This window comes from Lissotriton vulgaris, unplaced genomic scaffold (genome assembly GCF_964263255.1).
Source record: "Lissotriton vulgaris unplaced genomic scaffold, aLisVul1.2 SCAFFOLD_607, whole genome shotgun sequence".
NCBI lineage: Eukaryota > Metazoa > Chordata > Amphibia > Caudata > Salamandridae > Lissotriton > Lissotriton vulgaris.
Window position 1 is genome coordinate 696,391 of NW_028250684.1, and position 24,844 is coordinate 721,234.

Sequence of the window (24,844 nt, forward strand, 5' to 3'; positions counted from 1 at the left end):
GAGTGGCGCCATTGCAACTGTGGGCACAGAACCCTAACATGTATAGTGCTTCTCGTTAAAAAAAACAAGTGCACGTGCCTCGCGCTGGCAGCAGTGAGGAGGGGGCTTGCGCGATTCCCTTGCGGGAGCAAGCCAGCGGTATCATGTGTTTGTAAGTTAATTACAAACATATGGGGGCCGATTCCGATTCGGGAAACTAATCTGTACGACGATTCGTATCCGTAGCCCTTTCCGTACAAATCGTAAAAATCCGTCCGAATCGCGTAGTACGATCCGTAGGAAAAAAAAAATGTCTGAATCCATGCGAGCAGTACGAAAAGCAAGGGAAAACCAGTACGAAACAGGCCCTGAAAGTGAACCGTATGAATCATAAACATGCTGTATGACCCGACAAGTACGATCCGTACCAGGGAATGTGAACGCGATTCGTACGGAAAACGTTGCATACGAGTGATTCGTACGGAGAGCCACACAATAACATACGCACAGTACCCCTATGCACCGTACCCCTATGCTCTGTACCCCCTAGAATCATGGGGCGTGTACGCACCGTATCCCTAGGCACCGTACCCCTAGGCACTGTACCCCTAGGCACCGTACCCCTGCGCACAGTACCCCTACACACGGTACCCCTACACACCGTACCCCTATGCACCGTACCCCTGCAGTCATGGGAGGTCTATTTTGTAAACAGTTCGAGTCGAAATCTGCTTTTCTGGACGTTTTGAGCTCCCGTAGAAAAAGAGTCATACGGAGTGTTAAACAGAATCGCACTTGCTGGGTCGGAAAATGCTGCTTTGATCCGTACGGACGTTGCGTACTGCATGTTCCGAGTTAGATTCGTACGTATTTTCCAGTCGTATGGTCTTTCGTACGATTTGTACGGAGATCTGCTTTGGGTCCGAATCGTACTTCATCGTACGTACGGGTATGTTTAAGGGTACGATTCATACAGGAAATATGCTCCGTACGGCTATTCGTAGGGGATTTTACCGAATCAGAATCGGCCCCATAGTGTCAAGCTCACTCCGCAAGGGAATCGCCAAACGTGCACGCATTGCCATTGAAGGCAATGGAACGCTTGCACGTTTTTGGCTGAAAAAGGGAACCGATGGCTAAAGGTCTCTTTCCAACACAGCACATACGCGCTGCGTAGGCGAGACCTAATAAAGAGTCTTCCAACACGTGTGTTGCACATTACCCATGTCCTCTGCTGTTAACAACACTAGACAAACTTTACATCTCTTGTTATTTCAGCACTGAGACTAGGGCTGCCACCTGGACACTTTTTTATAACAGCATGACCAGCATTTTAATGTCCGTGCCAATACAAAATGTAGGAAAACTACTTAAAAACTGTCTTTTTTACTTATCAGTCCATACTTTTTTGAGTAAATATCAAAAGATTTTACAGTTCTAATTAAGACTCAGTTCCAGGACTTTGCAGAATGTTAAAACATGAAGAGATTGCTGGTATTTTTCTCGGTGAAGAGGTGGTAACACTGAATGAGACCAAAACACATAATTTGTTTAGTGTACCCCAAATAAATCTTGCAGCACCGCTCATATATCAGCACACAGGCCATGTACGCACCTCAAACCAAACCTACCACTGTAGGAGAGTAGGGTCTGCTATCCTATGGTCACCCCAATTTTTGCTTTTTGCTTCACTGGTTTTCGACTTACTGAGGCTGTGGGCCTGCTAATCAGACCCCCAGCCCGCTGTTCTCTCTCTAAATTCGTAATACATGTGCTATAGGTACATACCACCATTGGAAATGGACTCCTTGTCAGCCCCTGTACCATGCACTATAGGTGCTCAGGGCATAGGTGCCACCAAGGCCTACCAGGGGCTGCAGCATATCTTTTGCCACCCCTGGCTGGTTCTTAAATTGACACAAGTGGCTGATCACTCAGCTGGGGCAAGTGGGGGTAATCACCCCTTGCTTAGATATAGTATACCTATATCTAAACCTATATCTGGACACATATAAACCTGTGAGCCACTCCTATGGAAGGCCTTATCAATCCTGAAGGCGGAGCGTGTGGTTTATTGTGAGATGGAGCTCTGGCATGAGCTGAGCCTGTCTGCAGCTGTTGGGAACAACTCCCTAAGCTGTTAAGGGATAATGCCAAACCATATACTATTAAGTGCCTTATAATCCTCGCGGTTATATAGCAACTTTGGTTTTGCTTTATCAAAACATGTCGTGTAAGGTGTCATACGATTTGGAATACTATCCCCTCGACAGTTCTGTCGACGGGGATAGCATTCCACCCCTCTAGAAGGAGAAGACATGTTACTTTACTGAAACGCGGTTGATTTTTAAAAGAGCCTCAGATCGACAAAATGGATGCTTCTGCCACAGACACAAGTCTGACCTCCTGCTGCCGACCGAAACTCAGCAGAGGAGGCCTGGACAAAGTCTTTCCTTTCGTAGGGAGGTGTTACACCACCCCAGACTGGAGATAGTGGATTGTAGCAGGGAGGTTTTAAAGAAACCAGACACTGCCTGGGGGAGCACAAGGCTGCCCCTTGCATAATCCGGCCAAACCGGTTCTGGTGCACACCAGCCCCAGTCCCAGCGCGGCCTGGATCAAAGGAAAGGGGTGTATCCACCCCCTTCCTGGGTCCCACCCATAGGAGGGGACCTAGCAGGTAATCCAGCCCCCTAGATTGGTATAAGAATGGGAGCAGTGCCAACGCACTCAGATTATCCTGATGAAACATTTGAAACAAAACTCTGGACCCTTCGACATCCTACTCAACGTAGAAGACTGAAGAATCTCCCTTGTGGTCAAGGAGTGACCACCCTGTGCAAACAGGCACCATCCAGCACCTCGACGTCGGCTTTGTTGCAGTTCCCGCCGGAACTCGAGCGACAGAGATCAACGAGATCTAGCTTGCCTACCTTCTTACCGCCCGATCCACAGTCCCTGCAGAGCTGAGACCCGTGGAGGCGACCGGAAGCGTGGGGCACGCCACCTTGAAAAGACCACGAGACGCTGACCGTGCAGCCCACGAATGACCCTCGAAGCTGTACACCGGGGTTTGAGAAGCCCCAACCCTGAGCCACTCTTGCACCGAAGCTCACCCCTCTACACTCGACGAGTGCATCGTGGGGCCCTTCTGCTTGCCTTGGCTCGACGCGTTGGCCCGGTTACTTGCCAGCTGGCTTGTGGCCCCTGTGCCGACGAAAACCTAAAACCGACTTGCTATTCTGGTTGCTCCAGACTTGCACCAGCTCCTTTGAAAAGGAGCACCCGTTCTGACCCTCCTGGTCCGAGTGAGAAGCAATCTTCCGGTCCTGCGTGGATTGCTCTTGCCAAGTGCACACATAGAAAAATCACAAAAGAGGAGAAAGAAAATTATTTTTCCTTGTTGCACGAATGTAAGGCCTCCTTTTGCATGGTGTTAGTTTGTGGTGCATCCTCAGATTTACAGATTCTTGTAAAACTGGGGCTGCGCGAAAAAGCAGTGGGTATTTCGGTGGAACGACCACACCAACATCCATTGTATTCCCCTTTCACGCAGATACCTGAGTGAAAGGCACCATATGTACAAAGCGGACTTCAGGCACAAAATGTGGCTTAAGCCCACACTGTAAATATGGAGCAGAGCGTTGCGCCACCAAAACGTAGGTTAAAGATATGTTCCTGTGGTGCAGTCTCCTTGTTGCTCCACTGTTTTCTTGTATTATGCAACAAAGTTGCATGGCTTCAGGCTGGGTTTTGTAATCTTAGATTATTAAATATTAATGGGTCACAGTAAAACTATCAAAACTATAGTCTGTATCGGGGTCTTGAGTGAGGCCAGATAAATTAGTACTAACTATTTTCACTATGATAGATATTGATACCAGTACTGTTTGATTATTGAGCACCAAAACATCATTCTACAAAAACATCATAAGTATTGACGTCCAAAATATTGTGAACGCAGGCCATATATATAGATAAGTACTGATTTAAGAACTCTTAATTTATCTACATTTGTCTGCCTTCACAATATTTTGGTAGCCAATATTCGGGGTATGATATTTTTGCAGAATGATATTTAATCTTGATATTCTAGCGATATACCATGATATACAATGCAGGCAAGAGCGGTGGGGTTGGGTGCGGGTGAGTTGACAGACGACGACGAGGAAAAATACAATTCAAAAAAGAAAAACACTTACCTTACGCTCGCTGGATTGCTGACTAGGCGATACGGCGAGTGCAAGGTAAGTAAGTGGGTTTCCTTTTTCAGATTTTATTTTCCCTCGTCGTCATCTGTCGACTTCCCCCTACTCCGCCATACCACTCTTTCCTGCATGGGCCACGCCTGATACCACTGAGGATGTATACCTGAGCTTGTATCATACTCACATGCAGCACAGTGGAGTTTGTTGCTCTTATTGGTCGTCTGTGCCAGCATACCACCCACACACACTACAGTGCGGCAAGGAGCAGACATCATTTTCTGAACCATTATTATGTACACCCAGAGCAGTGCACAGAAAAGCAGTCACCCCTCCTCTGAGCAGATATTGCTCCCATACTTAACACAGAAGCTGCCTGTGTCTCTCTGAGTCAGCGTCTTACTCAAATGCTGAATATTGCACTGCTCTTCATACCATGAGTCATGCACTCAAATAGTACAGTGCAGCAAAGAGTTGCCATATTACTCTGTGTCCATATCACATCCACAAACAGCACAGTACAATAGGAAGTGTGTGTGGCTGTCTATGCTAGGATCATACCAGCAAAAGAGCTTAGTGAAGAAAGGAGCTGCCACTGTTCTACAGAGCCTCAAAACCCCATACACATCATAGTGAAACAAGTTCCTTTGATACACCCATACACAACACATCACAGCCATTATCTATCAATATTGCTCAGAGCCGGTGTTACCCCCACACCCAGAACAGTGCTGCATGAACTGCTACTGTTCCTCTACACCAGTATAAGACCAACGATTAATATGAGCTGGTGGTTGCTGGGTGAGTCTCATTGGCATTCATTTTTGGAGACCACCACCTATTTTTCCTCATCAAATATTTCCAGGGAAAAACACACACAGAAACATAGAAAGAAAGACTGAAAAACTGCCAGCAAGGGAGAAAGCAGGATCCTACAAGAGTGATATAAAGAGGCTGGGAGTGTCTGGCATTGGATTTAAGAGACCTGGGGTGTATTTAGGACTTCACAGCCTTGCATGCTGACATTTAATAACCCTGGCCATGGGCATCTGAGAAGTGCTTGCACACTGGCACTTATTATTCAACAAAGTAGGCACTGTATCAGACGAACACAGTATACAGTCCAGTGAGATGCTCTTATTTTTAGGTCGAGCGTAGCGATGGACCTCTTGTATACTTTAGTATACCTATTTGCTTATTGAATATGTGGACACGAGTCGGACGCGCGCATTTTCCGTCTCGGATTTGGCCTCGTGAGCGCGCTTTTGCTGCTGGCTGTTTGCTGTGAATGTGTGCGAGCGCGACTCTGCCATGAGCCTTGGAAACCGAAACCTAAGAGCCGCGCGACGTGAGCTGTCTACGGTAGAAGCTCACGCGCGCGGCTCTTCGGTATCGTTTTGACTTGTTTGTTTCCCTGCAGTCTTATCTGTCGCTGAAGTTTCACCCGGCTGCTCTCGGTGCACACTCCTCTCCCTTGCGGTCCCAAGTTCACCGGACGCAGCCTCGAGGCGACCGTCTCTTGTTGTTTGTTTGTTTTTGCGATCACTCGCGTTTTTTGGTTGCAACGAGGCTGGGCTGAGCTCCGCTGCAGGTCAGTGCACCCTGTGACACCCGAGTACTAGCGACCCGACCCATGATTTAGAATGCTCGACTATACTGCACTCTCTTATGTTAACAGAAAACACCACTGACTTGCTGCAACAAGAAAATACTCTGTCGGTCTGTGCATTTTATTACCAAGTTTAAAGTAAACCAGCCGCGTAATATATGCCACGTTAACTCTCAAAGCGGTAGGCCATACCCACGCTTCCCGAACGCCTCAGGCGAGGCTCCTATTCACGTGTGCTGGCTATGCACATATATGTACGCTGCTTTCTGGTACTGATCCTGCTGCGTCCACAGCCTGCACCCGCCTCTCCTTCTGTCACACACTCTCATTTCAAACACTCAAAGAATGTCGCTGTAATCCCAAGGCAGCAAACCCATTCACTTCACTCTAGTTGTAAAGGTACTTTTCAACAAGTAGCTTTCTTGCGTTTGATATACAGATTTTCCATTCAGCGGTGTGCTCGAAAGCACAGAGGATGCAATGTATTAAAGGCAAAGCAACACCTCCCTTGCCGCAGGGCGGGCTTCAAGACTTTGCGCTTCTTGCAGGATGTTTATATAGTGTAAACAAAGACTGTAGTAAAAAATCTGCTCCCATCTTCAGTAGCTCAGCAGAGCACGTTTTATGTACACAGAAAGCTGTGCACTTTCGAGCTTTGCATGTAAATGGACGGCGTGTTACTTACTAATGGATGTGTATGTTTGATATACACCTTTAACTGAAAACATTCTTGACTAATCTGGAATTGGTTAAAGGCGTTGGTCACTAAAAGTCATGCGTAGCAGACTAGATTCATGTTTCGTTTTTGAAAATGATAGCGTTGCGTGCCGAATGTCATATATAACGTTTATAAAAACGTATACCAAAAGGGCAATTTTCTTTACGAACACTAAACACACCTGACGTACTACATTCTAAGAGCCATTTTGACGGCTCTTTTGGTAACCAAACAACCTCAATGCAAACTTACGAGCATAGGAAACCTCTTCAGCTGTGCCAGGCCTGCGTAGAATGTACAAGCCATATTTCATGACACACCACACACTTACAAGCCGAAATATGCATGGCTAAGTGCTTTGTTCCAAAGTTTGGCACATAGTTGATATAAATGTATTCATTATACGTGACTTGTCGCAGGCAGCAGGACGGAGGTTATTGCACTGTTGTAGAACGATTGTAGTGCTAGTTTACCAGATGAGCGGTGTCATTTAGACAATTGCCTTGTGTTTCAGGTCCACATGTTAAAATACGTCAGGAAATTTTACATCATTTTTAGAACCCTTGGAAGCCTGCCATGAACATTCCAAACTGGGGGAAGTCCAAGTTACAGAGGAGTAACTCCTTCCTTTTCTGAGGACTGAACAGAGCTTAAACCGTAGTATTGTGATGTTACTTCCTCCAAAGAGCACTGTTCTTGATAGGTACAGTGTCTGCTGCTTATGTTGTCTATAAAGTGTACCACTTTTGCTGCTACCTCCATGTCCTGATTTTGAAGTGGAAAAAGTTGGCTAAAGTAGGTAAGAACAAAGTGGGCTGATTAGGTACTGCAAGGTTTTTACCCCCGAGCATCGGCAATGTGCACTGGCATGCACCACACACACAACCACACCCACACCTAACCACACACGCAACCACACATGCAACCACACACATGCAACCACACACGCAACCACACACACGCAACCACACACACGCAACCACACACACGCAACCACACACGCAACCACCCACACACACACACAACCACCCACATACCCACCCACGCATGCGCAACCACACACACGCAACCACACACACACGCAACCACACGCACAACCACACACACACAACCACCCACACACAACCACCCACACACAACCACACACACATGCAACCACACACACGCAACCACACACACGCAACCACACACACGCAACCACAAACACGCAACCACACACACGCAACCACACACACGCAACCACACATGCAACCACCCACACAACCACACACACACACACACAACCACCCACACACACACAACCACACACACACACACAACAACCCACACACACAACCACCCACACACACCCACCCCCACACGCAACCACACAACCACACACACACACAACCACACCATCAGTGCACACTTTCACCAGATACAGACACCATCAGTCGTCAGTGCACGTTTTCACAGGGCACAAACACCACCAGCGATCAGTGCAAGCTTTCACCGGGCACAAACACCACCCGCCATCAGTGCACGCTTTCACCAGGCACAAACACCACCAGCCGTCAGTGCAAGCTTTCACCGAGCACAAAGACCACTGGCCGTCAGGGCACGCTTTCACCAGGCACAAACACCACCAGCCAACAGTGCACGCTTTCACCAGGCACACACACACCACCAACCGTCAGTGCACGCTTTCACCAGGCACACACACACACCACCAGCCGTCAGTGCACGCTTTCACAAGGCACACACACACACCACCAGCCATCAGTGCACGCTTTCACCAGGTACACACCACCAGCCGTCAGTGCACGCTTTCACCAGGTACACACCACCAGCCGTCAGTGCACGCTTTCACCAGGCACACACACCACCAGCCGTCAGTGCACGCTTTCACCAGGCACACACACCACCAGCCGTCAGTGCACGCTTTCACCAGGCACACACCACCAGCCATCAGTGCACGCTTTCAGCAGGCACACACACCACCAGCCGTCAGTGCACACTTTCACCAGGCACATACACCACCACCCGGCAGTGCACACTTTCACCAGGCACACACACCACCACCCGGCAGTGCACACTTCCACCTGGCACACACACCACCAGTGCATAATTTCTACAGGCACACACACCACCAGCCATCAGTGCACACATCAATGGTTAACGCATCCACAATTAACTATTGTAGCAATCGCAATATGGCGCACTTTACTTTTAAACATATTCATCTAAAGCGCAGCATGCCACCATTGCTACAAAAAAAAAATCACATTTTTTGGCCTACAATTTATAGACTTTTGTTGCAATTGGTGTTGCAATATTTAGCAATGCCAATAGCTCAAACTTAATTAATGCGAGACCTATTGCATTGCCAATGCTTGTTTGTGAATTGTTATCATACACAACACACTGTGGCAAGGAGCTGTGACTGCTGCTCTGAGCCAATTAAGACACAGAAAAGTGGACCTCAGCTGTCGATGTTCATCGGAGCCAGAGTCACACAAGACACTGAGCTGTCACTGTTAATCTGAGCCTGCATCACACACAACACAGCAAAGCAGCTATTACTGTTTATATGAGCTGTTTCTGTTCATCGAAGATGTCATCACACATAACACAGTGCTGCAAGGAGCTAGCAAATTTCATCTGAGACACTATCAGGGGTGGCTCCTCAGCTATGGTGGAGGAGCGTCGCCTCACTGATAAAATGCAGCAGACTGAAGAAAAAGAAAATGACAAAGCTAATTTATTGTCATTTTATTTTTAATTCCAGTCTGCCGTGTCTAGGGCATGGCGGGGCAATATTGCAGTGTCACACAGCAGAGGAAGGAGGAGTGGTAGCCACTGAAAGTGCGCATGTTGGTTTGGCCGGCTGTCCACGGTTGGCCAAATCAACATGCGCACTTGGATATCTCCAGACTGTTCCCTGGAGATATCCTAGGGCCTAGGGGCACAGGCTCCCACTCCCTGTGGGAGTGTATAACCGGACCACACCGATCTGCACATTCCAAGCACTTCTTTCATGCTGGGAGTAGTAGCATGAGAGAAGCGCTGGCATTGTGTGCAGTCCAAGAGCCTGTGCTCCTGGGGATTGCAGTGCCGGGACTGAAGCAGGGGAGCAGCGAGGCATGGAGCAGGAGCAGAAGATCATGGAGGCTGGCAGGAAAGGTAAGTTTATATTTTTATTATTACTTTTCTTTTACTGCCCTCTCCTCTCCGCCCCCCTTCACCCCACCTCAGATTGGCAGCAGCCATCGCTGGTCACTATCACTCACAACAGTGGGCAGAAAGTAACTGCTGCTGGTCTTTTTAGCTAGTATCACCGAGAACCCATTGCTCCAAGGAGTTGGCACAGTTCCTCTGATCCAGGCATTGACCCACTTACTATGCTACATGCTAAGATTTGTCTCTGTTCACCTGAGCTGATATCACACAAACAAAATTGCAGCAAGCAGCTGCCTCTGTTCCTCTGAACCACTATGACATGTAGTACCATGCAGCAGTGGGCTCTCTCTGTTCCTCTACGCCAGGATGACACTCAAAACAGTGCAGAAAAGAGAAGTCTCTGTTCTTATCAGACAGTATCACAACCAAACATAGCACAGTGCATTAAGTATTTCAAACTGCTTATCAGAGATAGCTTCTCACACATGGGACAATACCTGATGCCTCGGGAAAAGCGGCTCCTCAGATTCTGGTCTCTACAGAGAGTTGAAAAGTAACAAGAACACCAATTTAGAAAGATTGCATAAGGTTTAAATGGTAGTACTGTAATCATTCAAAAGACTTGGCCAGTAAAGCTAGACCTCAGTTTTCCTCATGAAGGGCCATCACTGTTTAACATTGCAAGCAGTTTGGCAAAACGTTAGAACCCAATTCTGTTACGTAAAAACAACAAGAGCACTCCGTTGTACATGACAAGATTCTAGTTTGTGTTTTTAAGGTTAACATATTCTGTAGCAGACGCATTACATATTTTAGCTATCTGATCAGCCCTGCAAAAGGAGGCAATGTTTTTCTCTAGGTAACTTGGACAAAACATACATCCAAGCCAGGATGACCAAGAAACCCCTGTGCACTAACTTCTGAACTTCTGAACCAATTACTGGGAACCTGGCTACAGACATTTCCCTTTCTGATCAACTAAATCAGAATAAGTTTAGACTCCCAACCAGCTGAGACCTTGCATGTACTTCGCACACACTGTAACAAACAAATTCAAAAGCCAAGCCAAATTACATTGCACAGCAAATGCAAAGCAAATGCAAAGTACCAAAAGTCAAGATCCCTGTTACACTTTATAGTGTGAGCAACTTCCTCCTACTCATTCTGGATTCTCGAATTGTAAAATGGCCAAAGAGATTCAAACTTTTATTCCTGAAGACATTTATCTGAGCCATTTACTTCTCAACCCATCAACTAAATTGGCAAACCAGCTATTGTGTCTGGGACAAACTGTGTCCAAATATTAAGAAACTGAGATTGCAAATACACGTGACATAGACTGCTTCCAAATCATGACCTGCTGTACATCGGTTTCATAAACATCTTCTAATCAACCATCATTTACTCCACCACATTTAATTAAAGGAAAGTAATCTTGTTTGTTAAAATAATGAACATTCACCATTACAAATCTCTCTGTCACAGGCAAAATCTATTAAAAGGGCAGTATTCACTGGAATTCAGGAACAGATTACCACAGACAGTGTCCTTGGCACCAATTGATCTGGATTGTGTCCCGAACATGCCTTTCAGCACGGCGATCATGCAACTCATGCCCCTCATGAGCAAGAATTACATTTTTTATACTGGTGAAGGTTTTTGGCATCTTACAACACTGTTGAAAGGATTTAGGAATGTTACTATGATCAAGGCATAGATTAACTTACTATGCTGCATACTAGGATTTGTAACTGTTCTTCTGAGCTAGTGTCATACAAAACAAATTGCAGCGAACAGCTGCCACTCTTCCTCTAAGCCACTATGACACACAGCACAATACAGCAGGCATCCACAGATTTACAAGCTGCTCTTCTCATACAGGGGACTATACCTGATCCATTGGGCACAGCGACTTCTCAAATCCTGGACTCTACAGAGAGATGAAAAGGAACAAGAACATACATTTTGAAAGATTGCATAAGGTTTACATTTTCATATCATAATCCTTCAAATGATTTGACCAGTAAAAGTAGACCTCTGTTTTCCTCTTGAAGGGCAATCCACTTTTAATACTGCAAGCATTTGTGCAGAGCGTTAAAATCCTTTTCCTGTATGCAAACATTAGAAAGAGTGCTTAGACCTTCATGGCAAGATTTTATTTTGTGTGTTTTAGGTTACCAGAATATTCTGTAGCAGACACATTAAATCTTTGAGCTATCTGATCGGTCCTTCAAAAAGAGGCAATGTTTTCCTCTATGTAACTTAGACGAAGCATACATCCCAACCAGGATGATCAATTGGAAGACTTGACTTGACTGTACATTGACTTCCAATGCAATCTCTGAAAATCACTCAACACATTCTACCTCCACCCTTACCAAAGGACACAGCATGAACATGAAGTGTGTAAAGCTCTTGCCAAGTTTTGTTTGCTCCAATCTTGAAGCCGACTGCGCCGACGGTGAGAGCCTGCGTGGGACAGATCGTGACCTGCTCCTAGACGTCGCAGATACCCCAGAGCCCACATGACAGCGGAGAGATGCTCCTCGACAACCACCTGATTGCGCCCGACATTGCCTGGTTCCGTCCTGGTTCCACCCTGGTCACTGCTGAGTGACCCAGACTTTGTCCCCTCTGCTTTCAGGTACTTTTCTACTCTGATCCACCCTTGGATCACACCGGACACTTCTCCTTCACATCGCCTGCAGCATCTTCAGCTTCAAGCACCAAGAACCTGCGTGACAAAACCTGACGCCACTTCGACCCTATGCACCCGCTTCCTGTGGGTGAGGTAACATTGCAACGCCGGTGTTCCCACACTGGTACACACCTCTAGGGTCTGTGTCTAAAGTTTGGTCCTTCTAGGTTCAGCGGAAGTATCCTTAAACTCTATTTGTGTAACTTTTACGCACCATTGACATTGCATTGGTGCAAGCCGCGCTTTAAGCGCTGCACCCGATTCCCGTGGGCTTTTCCCGACTTCAGCATTGCTAGTCCCGACTGCTCCCAGCGATTCCTTAGGCCCTAGGCCTAACCACTGTTCGATTGGTATCTCTTATACCACTTTTTTAATATATGGTTTGAGTGGCCACCCGCCCTCATCCATAATTGTGCAACTTTGTATGTTATACTGTGCTTTTGATTTAACGCATGTGCCCCTTTGCTCATAAAGAGTACTGGGGATTATTTTAGAAATAAACACATATATTTTAATAATATATACTTGTGTGGTGTCCTTTCATTTGATATTACAGGACTGTGATTGGTAAAACAGCTCGCTTAACACGACCTCTTGAGTTTAGCCTTTAAGGCTGCTTAGTCTATGCTACCATTAAGATAGCTTGTCTATAAGGTTGAATTACAACCAGACACCATAAGGGGATTGTTTGGACTGATACAAGGTGGTTCCAGAATTGGAAACCTCATATATCAGGCCAACTTCTCACAACCACAACCAACAACCTGCCAATATCTGGATCAGGGAGAGCTCTAATAATGTCACTCGATTCTGAACTCTGGTACAAATGCAATTCTGACAACTGGACCTACAGATAGTGATGTCAATGCACACCAACATCTGGCTGCATGGAATTGTTTTCAGGATTGTCACTCAGGGTTGAAATCTCTGAGTGACAGTGGGAAAACAAAACAACACTGACAGGTGAGCATCATACTCGCTCCCTCATCTATGCTGAAGGCAGTGCCGTATTGGACACCCCTGTCGTCCCTACATTGTGGGGAGTTGTCCTCAATACATTAAGGGGGACCCTTTCAGCTTGTCAGCTCGAGTGTATAGGTTCTGCCAGGACATCCTCACCATCCGTTGCAGGGGAGGGGGGGGGCTACGGTTTACATACGCCACTGGCATAAGGAGTCCTGCAGTGGAGCCACATGGCTTGTCAGCAATACAATAAATTGTGGCTTCATGGCACTAAGCTAACAGCCCGTGTGGCAGAAACAATGTTCCCACAACAACACAGGGCTAATTTTATTGTGTTTAAAAAACAGATCCCACCAGCTTCCCACATAGCAAAACTGAAAAAGGTTTTTAAAAGTTATGTGAGGATGCCGAAGGGCATTTTGAAACTTTTCAAAACCTTCAGTCCTTCCGCAGTTTGGAGAGAATCAAAGAATCAAAGACATTTATAGAGCGCACTACCTACCCATAGGGTCTCGAGGGGGGGGGGGGGGGGGGGGGGTGCCGCTACTGCTCGAACAGCCAGGTCTTGAGCTTCTTCCTGAAGGAGAGGTGGTCTTGGGTCAGGCGCAGGTCGGCCGGGAGGGAGTTCCAGGTCTTGGCGGCCAGGTAGGAGAAGGACCTTCCTCCTGAGGTTGCTCTGCGGATGCGTGGGACGGCGGCAAGGGCGTGGCTGGCGGATCGGAGGTGGCGTTTGGGAGCGTAGAAGTTGATGCGGTCGTTGAGGTAGCTCGGGCCTTGGTCGTGGAGTGCTTTGTGTGCGTGGGTAAGGAGGCGGAAGGTGATTCTCTTGTTGACCGGGAGCCAGTGCAGGTCTCTTAGGTGTCCGGAGATGTGGCTGTGTCGTGGTATGTCGAGGATGAGTCTGGCTGAGGCGTTCTGGATGCGCTGGAGTCTCTTCTGGATCTTGGCGGTGGTTCCGGCGTAGAGTGCGTTGCCGTAGTCCAGTCGGCTGGTGACGAGGGCCTGGGTGACGGTCTTCCTGGTCTCTGTGGGGATCCACCAGAAGATCTTCCGAAGCATGCGCAGGATGTTGAAGCACGACGAGGAGACGGCGTTGACTTGCCTGGTCATGGAGAGGGAGGAGTCCAGGATGAAGCCCAGGTTGCGTGCGTGGTCCGTCGGTTTGGGTGCGGTGCCCAGGGCGGGGGGCCACCAGGAGTCGTCCCAGGCGGAGGGCGAGGAACCCAGGATGAGGACTTCCGTCTTGTCTGAGTTCAGCTTCAGGCGGCTCGTCGTCATCCACTCGGCTACCCCTCTCATCCCTTCGTGCAGGTTGGCTCTGGCGGCGGCGGGGTCGTTGGTCAGGGATAGGATCAGCTGGGTGTCGTCGGCGTAGGAGATTATGTTGAGGTTGTGTTGGCGTGCGATGGCCGCGAGGGGGCTCATGTAGATGTTGAAGAGAGTCGGGCTCAGTGAGGATCCTTGAGGGACGCCGCAGCTGACTTTGGTGGCCTCTGACTTGTACGGTGGTAGGCAGACTCTTTGAGTTCTTCCGTCGAGAAAGGAGACGATCCATTCCAGCGCCTTCTCCTGGATTCCGACGTTGCTGAGGCGTTGCACTAGTGTGCGGTGGCAGACCGTGTCGAAAGCCGCGGAGAGGTCTAGGAGGATGAGGGCCGCTGTTTCCCCGTTGTCCATCAGGGCTCGGATGTCGTCGGTGGCGGCGATGAGGGCGGTCTCGGTGCGGTGGTTGGCCCGGAATCCGGACTGCGATGGGTCGAGGGATCCGTTCGTCTCGTGGAAGGCGGCCAGCTGTTTGTTGACGGTCTTCTCGATGACTTTGGCTGGAAACGGGAGTAGAGAGATGGGGCGGTAATTCTTGAGTTCGGTGGGGTCTGCTGTAGGTTTCTTCAGTAGAGCGCTGAGTTCGGCGTGCTTCCAGCTCTCGGGGAAGGTGGCGGTGTCGAATGAGGTGTTGATGATGTCCCGCAGATGGGGTGCGATGACAGCGTCGGCTTTGTTGAAGACGTGGTGAGGGCAGGGGTCGGTCGGAGATCCGGAGTGGACGGAGTTCATCGTGTGGACGGTGTCTTCGGTGTTGACCGGGGTCCAGGCGCGGAGGGTGGTGGTGGGTGGTGTTGTTGCGGTCGTGGCGTGCGTCGGTTGAGTGCTGAAGCTGTTGTGTATGTCCGCGATCTTGTTGTGGAAGTAGGAGGCGAGGGAGTTGCAGAGGTCTTGCGAAGGGGTGATGTCGTTGTTTCCGGCGTTGGGGTTGGAGAGCTCTTTCACGATGTTGAAGAGTTCCTTGCAGTTGTGTGCGTTGTTGTCCAGTCGGTTCTTGAAGGCCGTTTTCTTGGCGATGCAGATCAGTTGGTGGTGTTTCCGGGTGGCGAGCTTGAGGGTGGTCCTGTTGTCCGGCGTGGGTTCCTTTCTCCAGGCTTTCTCGAGGGCACAGCAATTCTTCTTGGAGCTCTTGAGTTCGTCGGTGAACCATGGGGCTCTCTTACTGCCGGGTCTGCTGGGCGGGGTCTTCAGTGGGGCGAGTTCGTCCGCGCATTTGCTGATCCACTTCGTGAGGTTGTCGGCGGCCTGGCTGGGGTTCGCTGAGCTGGCCGGAGGGTGCTGGCTCAGGGATGCGGCGAGCTGGTCGGCTGTGATCTTGTTCCAGCTTCTTTGGGCAACCTGTTGCTGGTGGTGGTGGGTCGTCGTTCTTTGGAAGGTGAAGTGGATGCATCTGTGATCCGTCCAGTGGAGTTCTGTGGCGTGGCTGAAGGCGATGTCTTTGCTGGATGAGAAGATGGCGTCGAGTGTGTGTCCGGCGAGGTGGGTGGGGGTGGACACCAGCTGCTTGAGTCCGAGGTTGGCGAGGTTGTCGAGCAGGGTGCCGGTGTTGCAGTCGTTGTTGTTCTCCAGGTGGAAGTTGAAGTCCCCCAGGAGGATGTAGTCAGCGGAGGGGAGGGCGTGCGGGCTGACGAAGTCGGCGATGTCCTCGCTGAATTGAGTGCGTGGTCCCGGAGGTCGGTAGATCAGGGTGCCTCTGAGGGTGGTCTTCGGGTCGGTGTGGATCTGGAAGTGCAGGTGTTCGGCGGAGGGTGGGGTGTTGTTGGTGCTGGTCGTGATGCGGATGGTGTTCTTGTGGATGATGGCGATGCCTCCTCCCACCTGGTTGGCGTTGCGGTCCCTCCGGGTGATCTTGTAGCCCTCTGGGATGGGGATGGCGATGTCGGGCGCTGAGGAAGCGTTCGTCCAGGTCTCCGTGAGGAAGGCAACGTCAGGGGCTGTGGTGTCGAGGAGGTTCCAGAGTTCGATGGCGTGTCTGTGGACGGAGCGGGTGTTGAGCAGGATGCACTTGAGGTGGTTGCTGCTGGTGTTCGGCTTGGCGGGTGCTGGTGCGAGGCAGGTTCGGATGCAGGTGAACTTGCAGGTGTTGCAGCTGAAGGGTCCGTGGACGCGTCGTGGGGTGGCTCTGCTGCATCCTGGGACTCGGCCGGTGTTGAGTGCGATGAGGGCGGCGGCGGTGTACGTCATGCGGGTCGGTCGTGGTCCTCGAGGGCCAGGGGTCCTGGCACTGGGCGCGGTCCAGGCGCGGACGGGCGTAGATGGGCTTACCTTTGGCGCGCCTTCGGCGCACAATCGGCGCGCCCGCTGCGCGTGACCGCTGCGCGTTCGCACGGTCGCCATATAAGGCGAAGTGCGCGGGTGGGCGGGGCAGCTGGGAGGCGGGAGCGGGGAGGGATACAGAAGGCAAAAGGGGCGGGGCTTAGCGGCGGTGGTGGGAAGCGGGGAGGGAGAGCGGAGGTCGGCGAGGTAGGCGGACAGACAGGAAGGAGAACGCAAAAACACTGGCACAAAATTAAAAAGAGAGACAGGCAAGGATATAAGCACAAGATCAGGAAAAAACAAATAAACAAACAATTAGAGCAACCGGCAGGCAAGCACGGACCACGCCGCTCGGAGGAGGGGGCGTGGTCAGCGGCAGCGCGACAGGCAGCGAGGCAGCTAGGCAGGGCAGAGGGGCACACGCAGCAGCTGGTGGCCGTGCGGCGCGGGGGTGTCCCACAAGTGGGTCACACTCACCTGCGTCGCACGGTCGCCATATAAGGCCAAGTGCGCGGGTGGGCGGGGCAGCTGGGAGGCGGGAGCGGGGAGGGATACAGAAGGCAAAAGGGGCGGGGCTTAGCGGCGGTGGCGGGAAGCGGGGAGGGAGAGCGGAGGTCGGCGAGGTAGGCGGGCAGACAGGAAGGAGAACGCAAAAACACGGGCACAAAATTAAAAAGAGAGACAGGCAAGGATATAAGCACAAGATCAGGAAAAAACAAATAAACAAACAATTAGAGCAACCGGCAGGCAAGCACGGACCACGCCGCTCGGAGGAGGGGGCGTGGTCAGCGGCAGCGCGACCGGCAGCGAGGCAGCTAGGCAGGGCAGAGGGCACACGCAGCAGCTGGTGGCCGTGCGGCGCGGGGGTGTCCCACAAGTGGGTCACACTCACCTGCGTCGCACGGTCGCCATATAAGGCCAAGTGCGCGGGTGGGCGGGGCAGCTGGGAGGCGGGAGCGGGGAGGGATACAGAAGGCAAAAGGGGTGGGGCTTGGCGGCGGTGGCGGGAAGCGGGGAGGGAGAGCGGAGGTCGGCGAGGTAGGCGGGCAGACAGGAAGGAGAACGCAAAAACACGGGCACAAAATTAAAAAGAGAGACAGGCAAGGATATAAGCACAAGATCAGGAAAAAACAAATAAACAAACAATTAGAGCAACCGGCAGGCAAGCACGGACCACGCCGCTTGGAGGAGGGGGCGTGGTCAGCGGCAGCGCGACAGGCAGCGAGGCAGCTAGGCAGGGCAGAGGGGCACACGCAGCAGCTGGTGGCCGTGCGGCGCGGGGGTGTCCCACAAGTGGGTCACACTCACCTGCGTCGCACGGTCGCCATATAAGGCCAAGTGCGCAGGTGGGCGGGGCAGCTGGGAGGCGGGAGCGGGGAGGGATACAGAAGGCAAAAGGGGCGGGGCTTAGCGGCGGTGGCGGGAAGCGGGGAGGGAGAGCGGAGGTCGGCGAGGTAGGCGGGCAGACAGAAAGGAGAACGCAAAAACACGGGCACAAAATTAAAAAGAGAGACAGGCAAGGATATAAGCACAAGATCAGGAAAAAACAAATAAACAAACAATTAGAGCAACCGGCAGGAATGTTATTCAAAGAAGGAACAGCCACTGGGGAATATGTACAAGGAAATGGCGCAGCACAACGCTGAAAAAATGTTGCAGCACCCCGCCATTTCCAAAATGCAGGGATGCACTGTATTTACAAGAATACTGTGCACCCTTGTGTTTTTCCTAGAGCTGTAAATAGCTGGACAGCGCCAACACAGACACCCATGTGCCATAGTGCAAGGATGTCTGCGTTACAGGAATGAATGTTTATGTGAGTGCCCCTTCCTGCAAATAAACAATCATTAGAAGTAGCAAATCACCATTATTTCATTATTGTTTTTGTACAAAAAGGGACACCTTCATGCACAAAAACAATCATTAATGGCGCTTTGCTCTTTGTATGTGTGCTAAAAATGCAGCACACATAGAAAAATCACAAAAGAGGAGAAAGAAAATTATTTCTCCTTGTTGCACGAATTTAAGGCCTCCTTTTGCATGGTGTTAGTTTGTGGTGCATCCTCAGATTTACAGATTCTTGTAAAACTGGGGCTGCGCGAAAAAGCAGTGGGTATTTCGGTGGAACGACCACACCAACATCCATTGTATTCCCCTTTCACGCAGATACCTGAGTGAAAGGCACCATATGTACAAAGCGGACTTCAGGCACAAAATGTGGCTTAAGCCCACATTGTAAATATGGAGCAGAGCGTTGCGCCACCAAAACGTAGGTTAAAGATATGTTCCTGTGGTGCAGTCTCCTTGTTGCTCCACTGTTTTCTTGTATTATGCAACAAAGTTGCATGGCTTCAGGCTGGGTTTTGTAATCTTAGATTATTAAATATTAATGGGTCACAGTAAAACTATCAAAACTATAGTCTGTATCGGGGTCTTGAGTGAGGCCAGATAAATTAGTACTAACTATTTTCACTATGATAGATATTGATACCAGTACTGTTTGATTATTGAGCACCAAAACATCATTCTACAAAAACATCATAAGTATTGACTACCAAAATATTGTGAACGCAGGCCATATATATAGATAAGTACTGATTTAAGAACTCTTAATTTATCTACATTTGTCTGCCTTCACAATATTTTGGTAGCCAATATTCGGGGTATGATATTTTTGCAGAATGATATTTAAACTTGATATTCTAGCGATATACCATGATATACAATGCAGGCAAGAGCGGTGGGGTTGGGTGCGGGTGAGTTGACAGACGACGACGAGGAAAAATACAATTCAAAAAAGAAAAACACTTACCTTACGCTCGCTGGATTGCTGACTAGGCGATACGGCGAGTGCAAGGTAAGTAAGTGGGTTTCCTTTTTTAGATTTTATTTTCCCTCGTCGTCATCTGTCGACTTCCCCCTACTCCGCCATACCACTCTTTCCTGCATGGGCCACGCCTGATACCACTGAGGATGTATACCTGAGCTTGTATCATACTCACATGCAGCACAGTGGAGTTTGTTGCTCTTATTGGTCGTCTGTGCCAGCATACCACCCACACACACTACAGTGCGGCAAGGAGCAGACATCATTTTCTGAACCATTATTATGTACACCCAGAGCAGTGCACAGAAAAGCAGTCACCACTCCTCTGAGCAGATATTGCTCCCATACTTAACACAGAAGCTGCCTGTGTCTCTCTGAGTCAGCGTCTTACTCAAATGCCGAATATTGCACTGCTCTTCATACCATGAGTCATGCACTCAAATAGTACAGTGCAGCAAAGAGTTGCCATATTACTCTGTGTCCATATCACATCCACAAACAGCACAGTACAATAGGAAGTGTGTGTGGCTGTCTATGCTAGGATCATACCAGCAAAAGAGCTTAGTGAAGAAAGGAGCTGCCACTGTTCTACAGAGCCTCAAAAACCCATACACATCATAGTGAAACAAGTTCCTTTGATACACCCATACACAACACAGCACAGCCATTATCTATCAATATTGCTCAGAGCCGGTGTTACCCCCACACCCAGAACAGTGCTGCATGAACTGCTACTGTTCCTCTACACCAGTATAAGACCAACGATTAATATGAGCTGGTGGTTGCTGGGTGAGTCTCATTGGCATTCATTTTTGGAGACCACCACCTATTTTTCCTCATCAAATATTTCCAGGGAAAAACACACACAGAAACATAGAAAGAAAGACTGAAAAACTGCCAGCAAGGGAGAAAGCAGGATCCTACAAGAGTGATATAAAGAGGCAGGGAGTGTCTGGCATTGGATTTAAGAGACCTGGGGTGGATTTAGGACTTCACAGCCTTGCATGCTGACATTTAATAACCCTGGCCATGGGCATCTGAGAAGTGCTTGCACACTGGCACTTATTATTCAACAAAGTAGGCACTGTATCAGACGAACACAGTATACAGTCCAGTGAGATGCTCTTATCATTTTTAGGTCGAGCGTAGCGATGGACCTCTTGTATACTTTAGTATACCTATTTGCTTACTGAATATGTGGACACGAGTCGGACGCGCGCATTTTCCGTCTCGGATTTGGCCTTGTGAGCGCGCTTTTGCTGCTGGCTGTTTGCTGTGAATGTGTGCGAGCGCGACTCTGCCATGAGCCTTGGAAACCGAAACCTAAGAGCTGCGCGACGTGAGCTGTCTACGGTAGAAGCTCACGCGCGCGGCTCTTCGGTATCGTTTTGACTTGTTTGTTTCCATGCAGTCTTGATCTGCCGCTGAAGTTTCACCCGGCTGCTCTCGGTGCACACTCCTCTCCCTTGCGGTCCCAAGTTCACCGGACGCAGCCTTGAGGCGACCGTCTCTTGTTGTTTGTTTGTTTTTGCGATCACTCGCGTTTTTTGGTTGCAACGAGGCTGGGCTGAGCTCTGCTGCAGGTCAGTGCACCCTGTGACACCCGAGTACTAGCGACCCGACCCATGATTCAGAATGCTCGACTATACTGCACTCTCTTATGTTAACAGAAACCACCACTGCCTTGCTGCAACAAGAAAATACTCTGTCGGTGCTGTGCATTTTATTACCAAGTTTAAAGTAATGTAGATAGGAAGGATCTCGCACAGCTATATAATCCAAGTGGTGGGATTGTAATGAATTGTAGTGTGCTACTAGGGGAAAACACTGTCTGGCCAGGCAGTGTAAAGTAGATAACGAAGAAAAAGCTCCCTGAGCACAACGTGAAATTGACCGTAGTCTGATTCAATAAGCGTAAAGTAGTCAATAGTTACTGTTCAGATTGGAAATATTCAGCTTTCCATTTTTATTTTGAACTTTATATTTATTATTTTGAACTTTATATATCTTTTTTCAAGTAAGTAGCAAGGCATGTAATCCACATCCAGTTCAAAGAATTAGGATATATTAATATATCCTAATTCTGAATATTTCCAATCTGAACAGTAACTATTGACTACTTTACGCTTATTGAATCAGACTACGGTCAATTTCACGTTGTGCTCAGGGGGTTCTCCTCCTAGGCGGGGGAGCTTTTTCTTCAAGTTTAAAGTAAACCAGCCGCGTAATATATGCCACGTTAACTCTCAAAGCGGTGGGCCATACCCACGCTTCCCGAACGCCTCAGGCGAGGCTCCTATTCACGTGTGCTTGCTATGCACATATATGTACGCTGCTTTCTGGTACTGATCCTGCTGCGTCCACAGCCTGCACCCGCCCCTCCTTCTGTCACACACTCATTTTAAACACTCAAAGAATGTCGCTGTAATCCCAAGGCAGCAAACCCATTTACTTCACTCTAGTTGTAAAGGTACTTTTCAACAAGTAGCTTTCTTGCGTTTGATATACAGATTTTCCAGGCAGCGGTGTGCTCGAAAGCACAGAGGATGCAATGTATTAAAGGCAAAGCAACACCTCCCTTGCCGCAGGGCGGGCTTCAGGACTTTGCGCTTCTTGCAGGATGTTTATATAGTGTAAACAAAGACTGTAGTAAAAAATCCGCTCCCATCTTTAGTAGCTCAGCAGAGCACGTTTTATGTACACAGAAAGCTGTGCACTTTCGAGCTTTGCATGTAAATGGATGGCGTGTTACTTACTAATGGATGTGTATGTTTGATATACACCTTTAACTGAAAACATTCTTGACTAATCTGGAATTGGTTAAAGGCGTTGGTCACTAAAAGTCATGCCTAGCAGACTAGATTCATGTTTCGTTTTTGAAAATGATAGCGTTGCGTGCCGAATGTCATATATAACGTTTATAAAAACGTATACCAAAAGGGCAATTTTCTTTACGAACACAGCAAACACACCTGACGTACTACATTCTAAGAGCCATTTTGACGGCTCTTTTGGTAACCAAACAACCTCAATGCAAACTTACGAGCATAGGAAACCTCTTCAGCTGTGCCAGGCCTGCGTAGAATGTACAAGCCATATTGTAGTGTCCTCACATGATGTTTCATTCCCTATGTTTCTTCTCTCTAGCTGCTCAGCCTGTGTGTGTGTCCTCTGTATGGAATGTTGGTGCGTGGACCTTCTCTAGAGTGCCTGAGTGACTGGATGAGGTGTGACAGTTGGTGAGAGAGGCTGAGCAGCTAGCAGGCTGCTCCTGGTGGGGCTGTGATTTGTTATGAATTACCACCTGTTATCTTATTGCTGAATAAACCTACTTGGTTTACAACATACCATCGTAGCGTGGTTACTACATTATTTTTGGCGACGAGTTGGAGACCTCCCTACGCAAGAAGCCTGAAAGAAGTGGAAATGTGTCCCTCAACATGTTGGGTAGAAGCTACCACAGGGAGCAGACGTCTGGCACAGCCAACAGTAACAAGACAAAAGAAACAGGAGCAACAAGATGAAACTAAGAAAATCAAGATACCTCAAGGTAAGGAGCCACAAAGGGAACATAAAGAGCACGCCATGAAGCCCCACCAGTGTCCATCAGACCGGACAGCCCCTGCCCAAGCGTGCTGCGTGTGGTTCACCTGGGGTATATGGACATTAATTGCGAATTCATCAGAAGTGAGCGTAATTAATTTAATGGCATTTGGCTCTTGTAAATCTAATCAAACCTGCGAATGGACATTTTTAAGGAGAGATTCTGCGCCAGCTAAAGCGTGCTGTACTTCACACCAGACAACCGCCACACAAGTGTGCTACACACAGTCTAGAGAGGCCTATGAAGTAGCTCAGAAAGAACCCATATGTACAATGGGCCTTCTCATCTGCCTAAGCGTGTGCAGAGTGAGACTGTTTTATTTTTGGCAGCTGCGCAGTTTGTTTTCATATTTAGTCTGGCCATTTATGATCCTGCACAATTTGACACTGAACAGTTTAAAAAAAAGAAGTTTCATCCACTACTTCTTAGGCTGTGCAGGGTGATGTCCCTAAATAACGTTTCATGTGTCACCGGCGCTTTCTACATGAACACTTAACTTTACAGTTGGTCGTATTCCATGTGGAGAGTTCACACCATGAGGAGTTTTGGCATTTTATGTGATATTATTGACATGGATGTGTCTGGAGACACATATCACCTTTGCTTCAGAAGAACAGTGTTACCGTTTTGGAGGCAGTCTGTCAAGGTAGCACAAAAATCAACAGAGATATGAAAGCTTTATTATGCTGTTTTTATCTCATTTCACCCGATTTTTGAAATAAGCTTTATTAACGTTTATTTCTTAGTTTATACATTTTTTCCCATAAATGTATTCTGCTACAAACAACTGTTGGACTGTGTTTCAAATTTAAAACTGAGCTCGCGCACCTTACCTGCCTCGTGCTGTGGTGAGGAGAGGCTGCTGAAGTGGAACTCTTCATGACGTTTTTTTTTCTCGAAGCTCACAATGCTGTCTATGGTTGTTTAGCTGCAGGGGTGTGCTGGGAGCCAGCCGGTACGACGTGATGTACGTGCCGCCATCTTAAGGCTGGCAATTCTAACTCTTCAATTCCATGTGTGATTTTACAGTACAATTTTAAGTGCTTGACTCCCATTTGCCAACCACATTTGTGTCGGTTGTGATGTTTTACATAAAGCTAATTGAAGCTTTGGCCTTTCAGGAACACCGTCGTGGGAGCAACAATCACACGCTTTCCTTGCCTGTTTGTTCATTTTCATGAGTATTAAGCTTTGTCCGGTGAGAGGATGTATTTGTTTTCTTCTGATTCTACAACTCACTCATGAAACTGTAGCATGTAGAAATCGGAAAAACATACTTTGAAGGTTTATCTGAGCACATGTGATTTTGAAATAACAGTGACTCGTTTTCTTTGAAGGTTGCATTTCTTTTTATTCTCGAGTTGTGTCGATCTGGTTTACATGCCTATCTTCATTCACTCATCTGTACTATGCTGCCATCTAGTGGCTATTTTTCACATTTTCTTTTTGATGTCTTAATTCCATATCTGTTTGCAGCATTTAAGTCGAAATCACTTTTCAGTA

At 48.5% G+C, this 24,844-nt stretch overlaps 1 protein-coding gene across 2 annotated transcripts in view; it reads right to left on the bottom strand.

Moving 5' to 3' along the window:
- LOC147663162 (uncharacterized) overlaps positions 1 to 24,844 on the bottom strand; it is a 92,095-nt gene that overhangs the window by 21,422 nt on the left and 45,829 nt on the right. For both annotated transcript variants that reach the window (XM_086950622.1, XM_086950623.1), the window contains exons 4-5: positions 11,562 to 11,600; positions 10,168 to 10,206 (exon numbers count right to left, since the gene is read on the bottom strand). In XM_086950622.1, the coding sequence (XP_086806748.1) occupies positions 10,168 to 10,206; positions 11,562 to 11,600 (78 nt within the window). The remainder of the gene's footprint in view (positions 1 to 10,167; positions 10,207 to 11,561; positions 11,601 to 24,844) is intronic.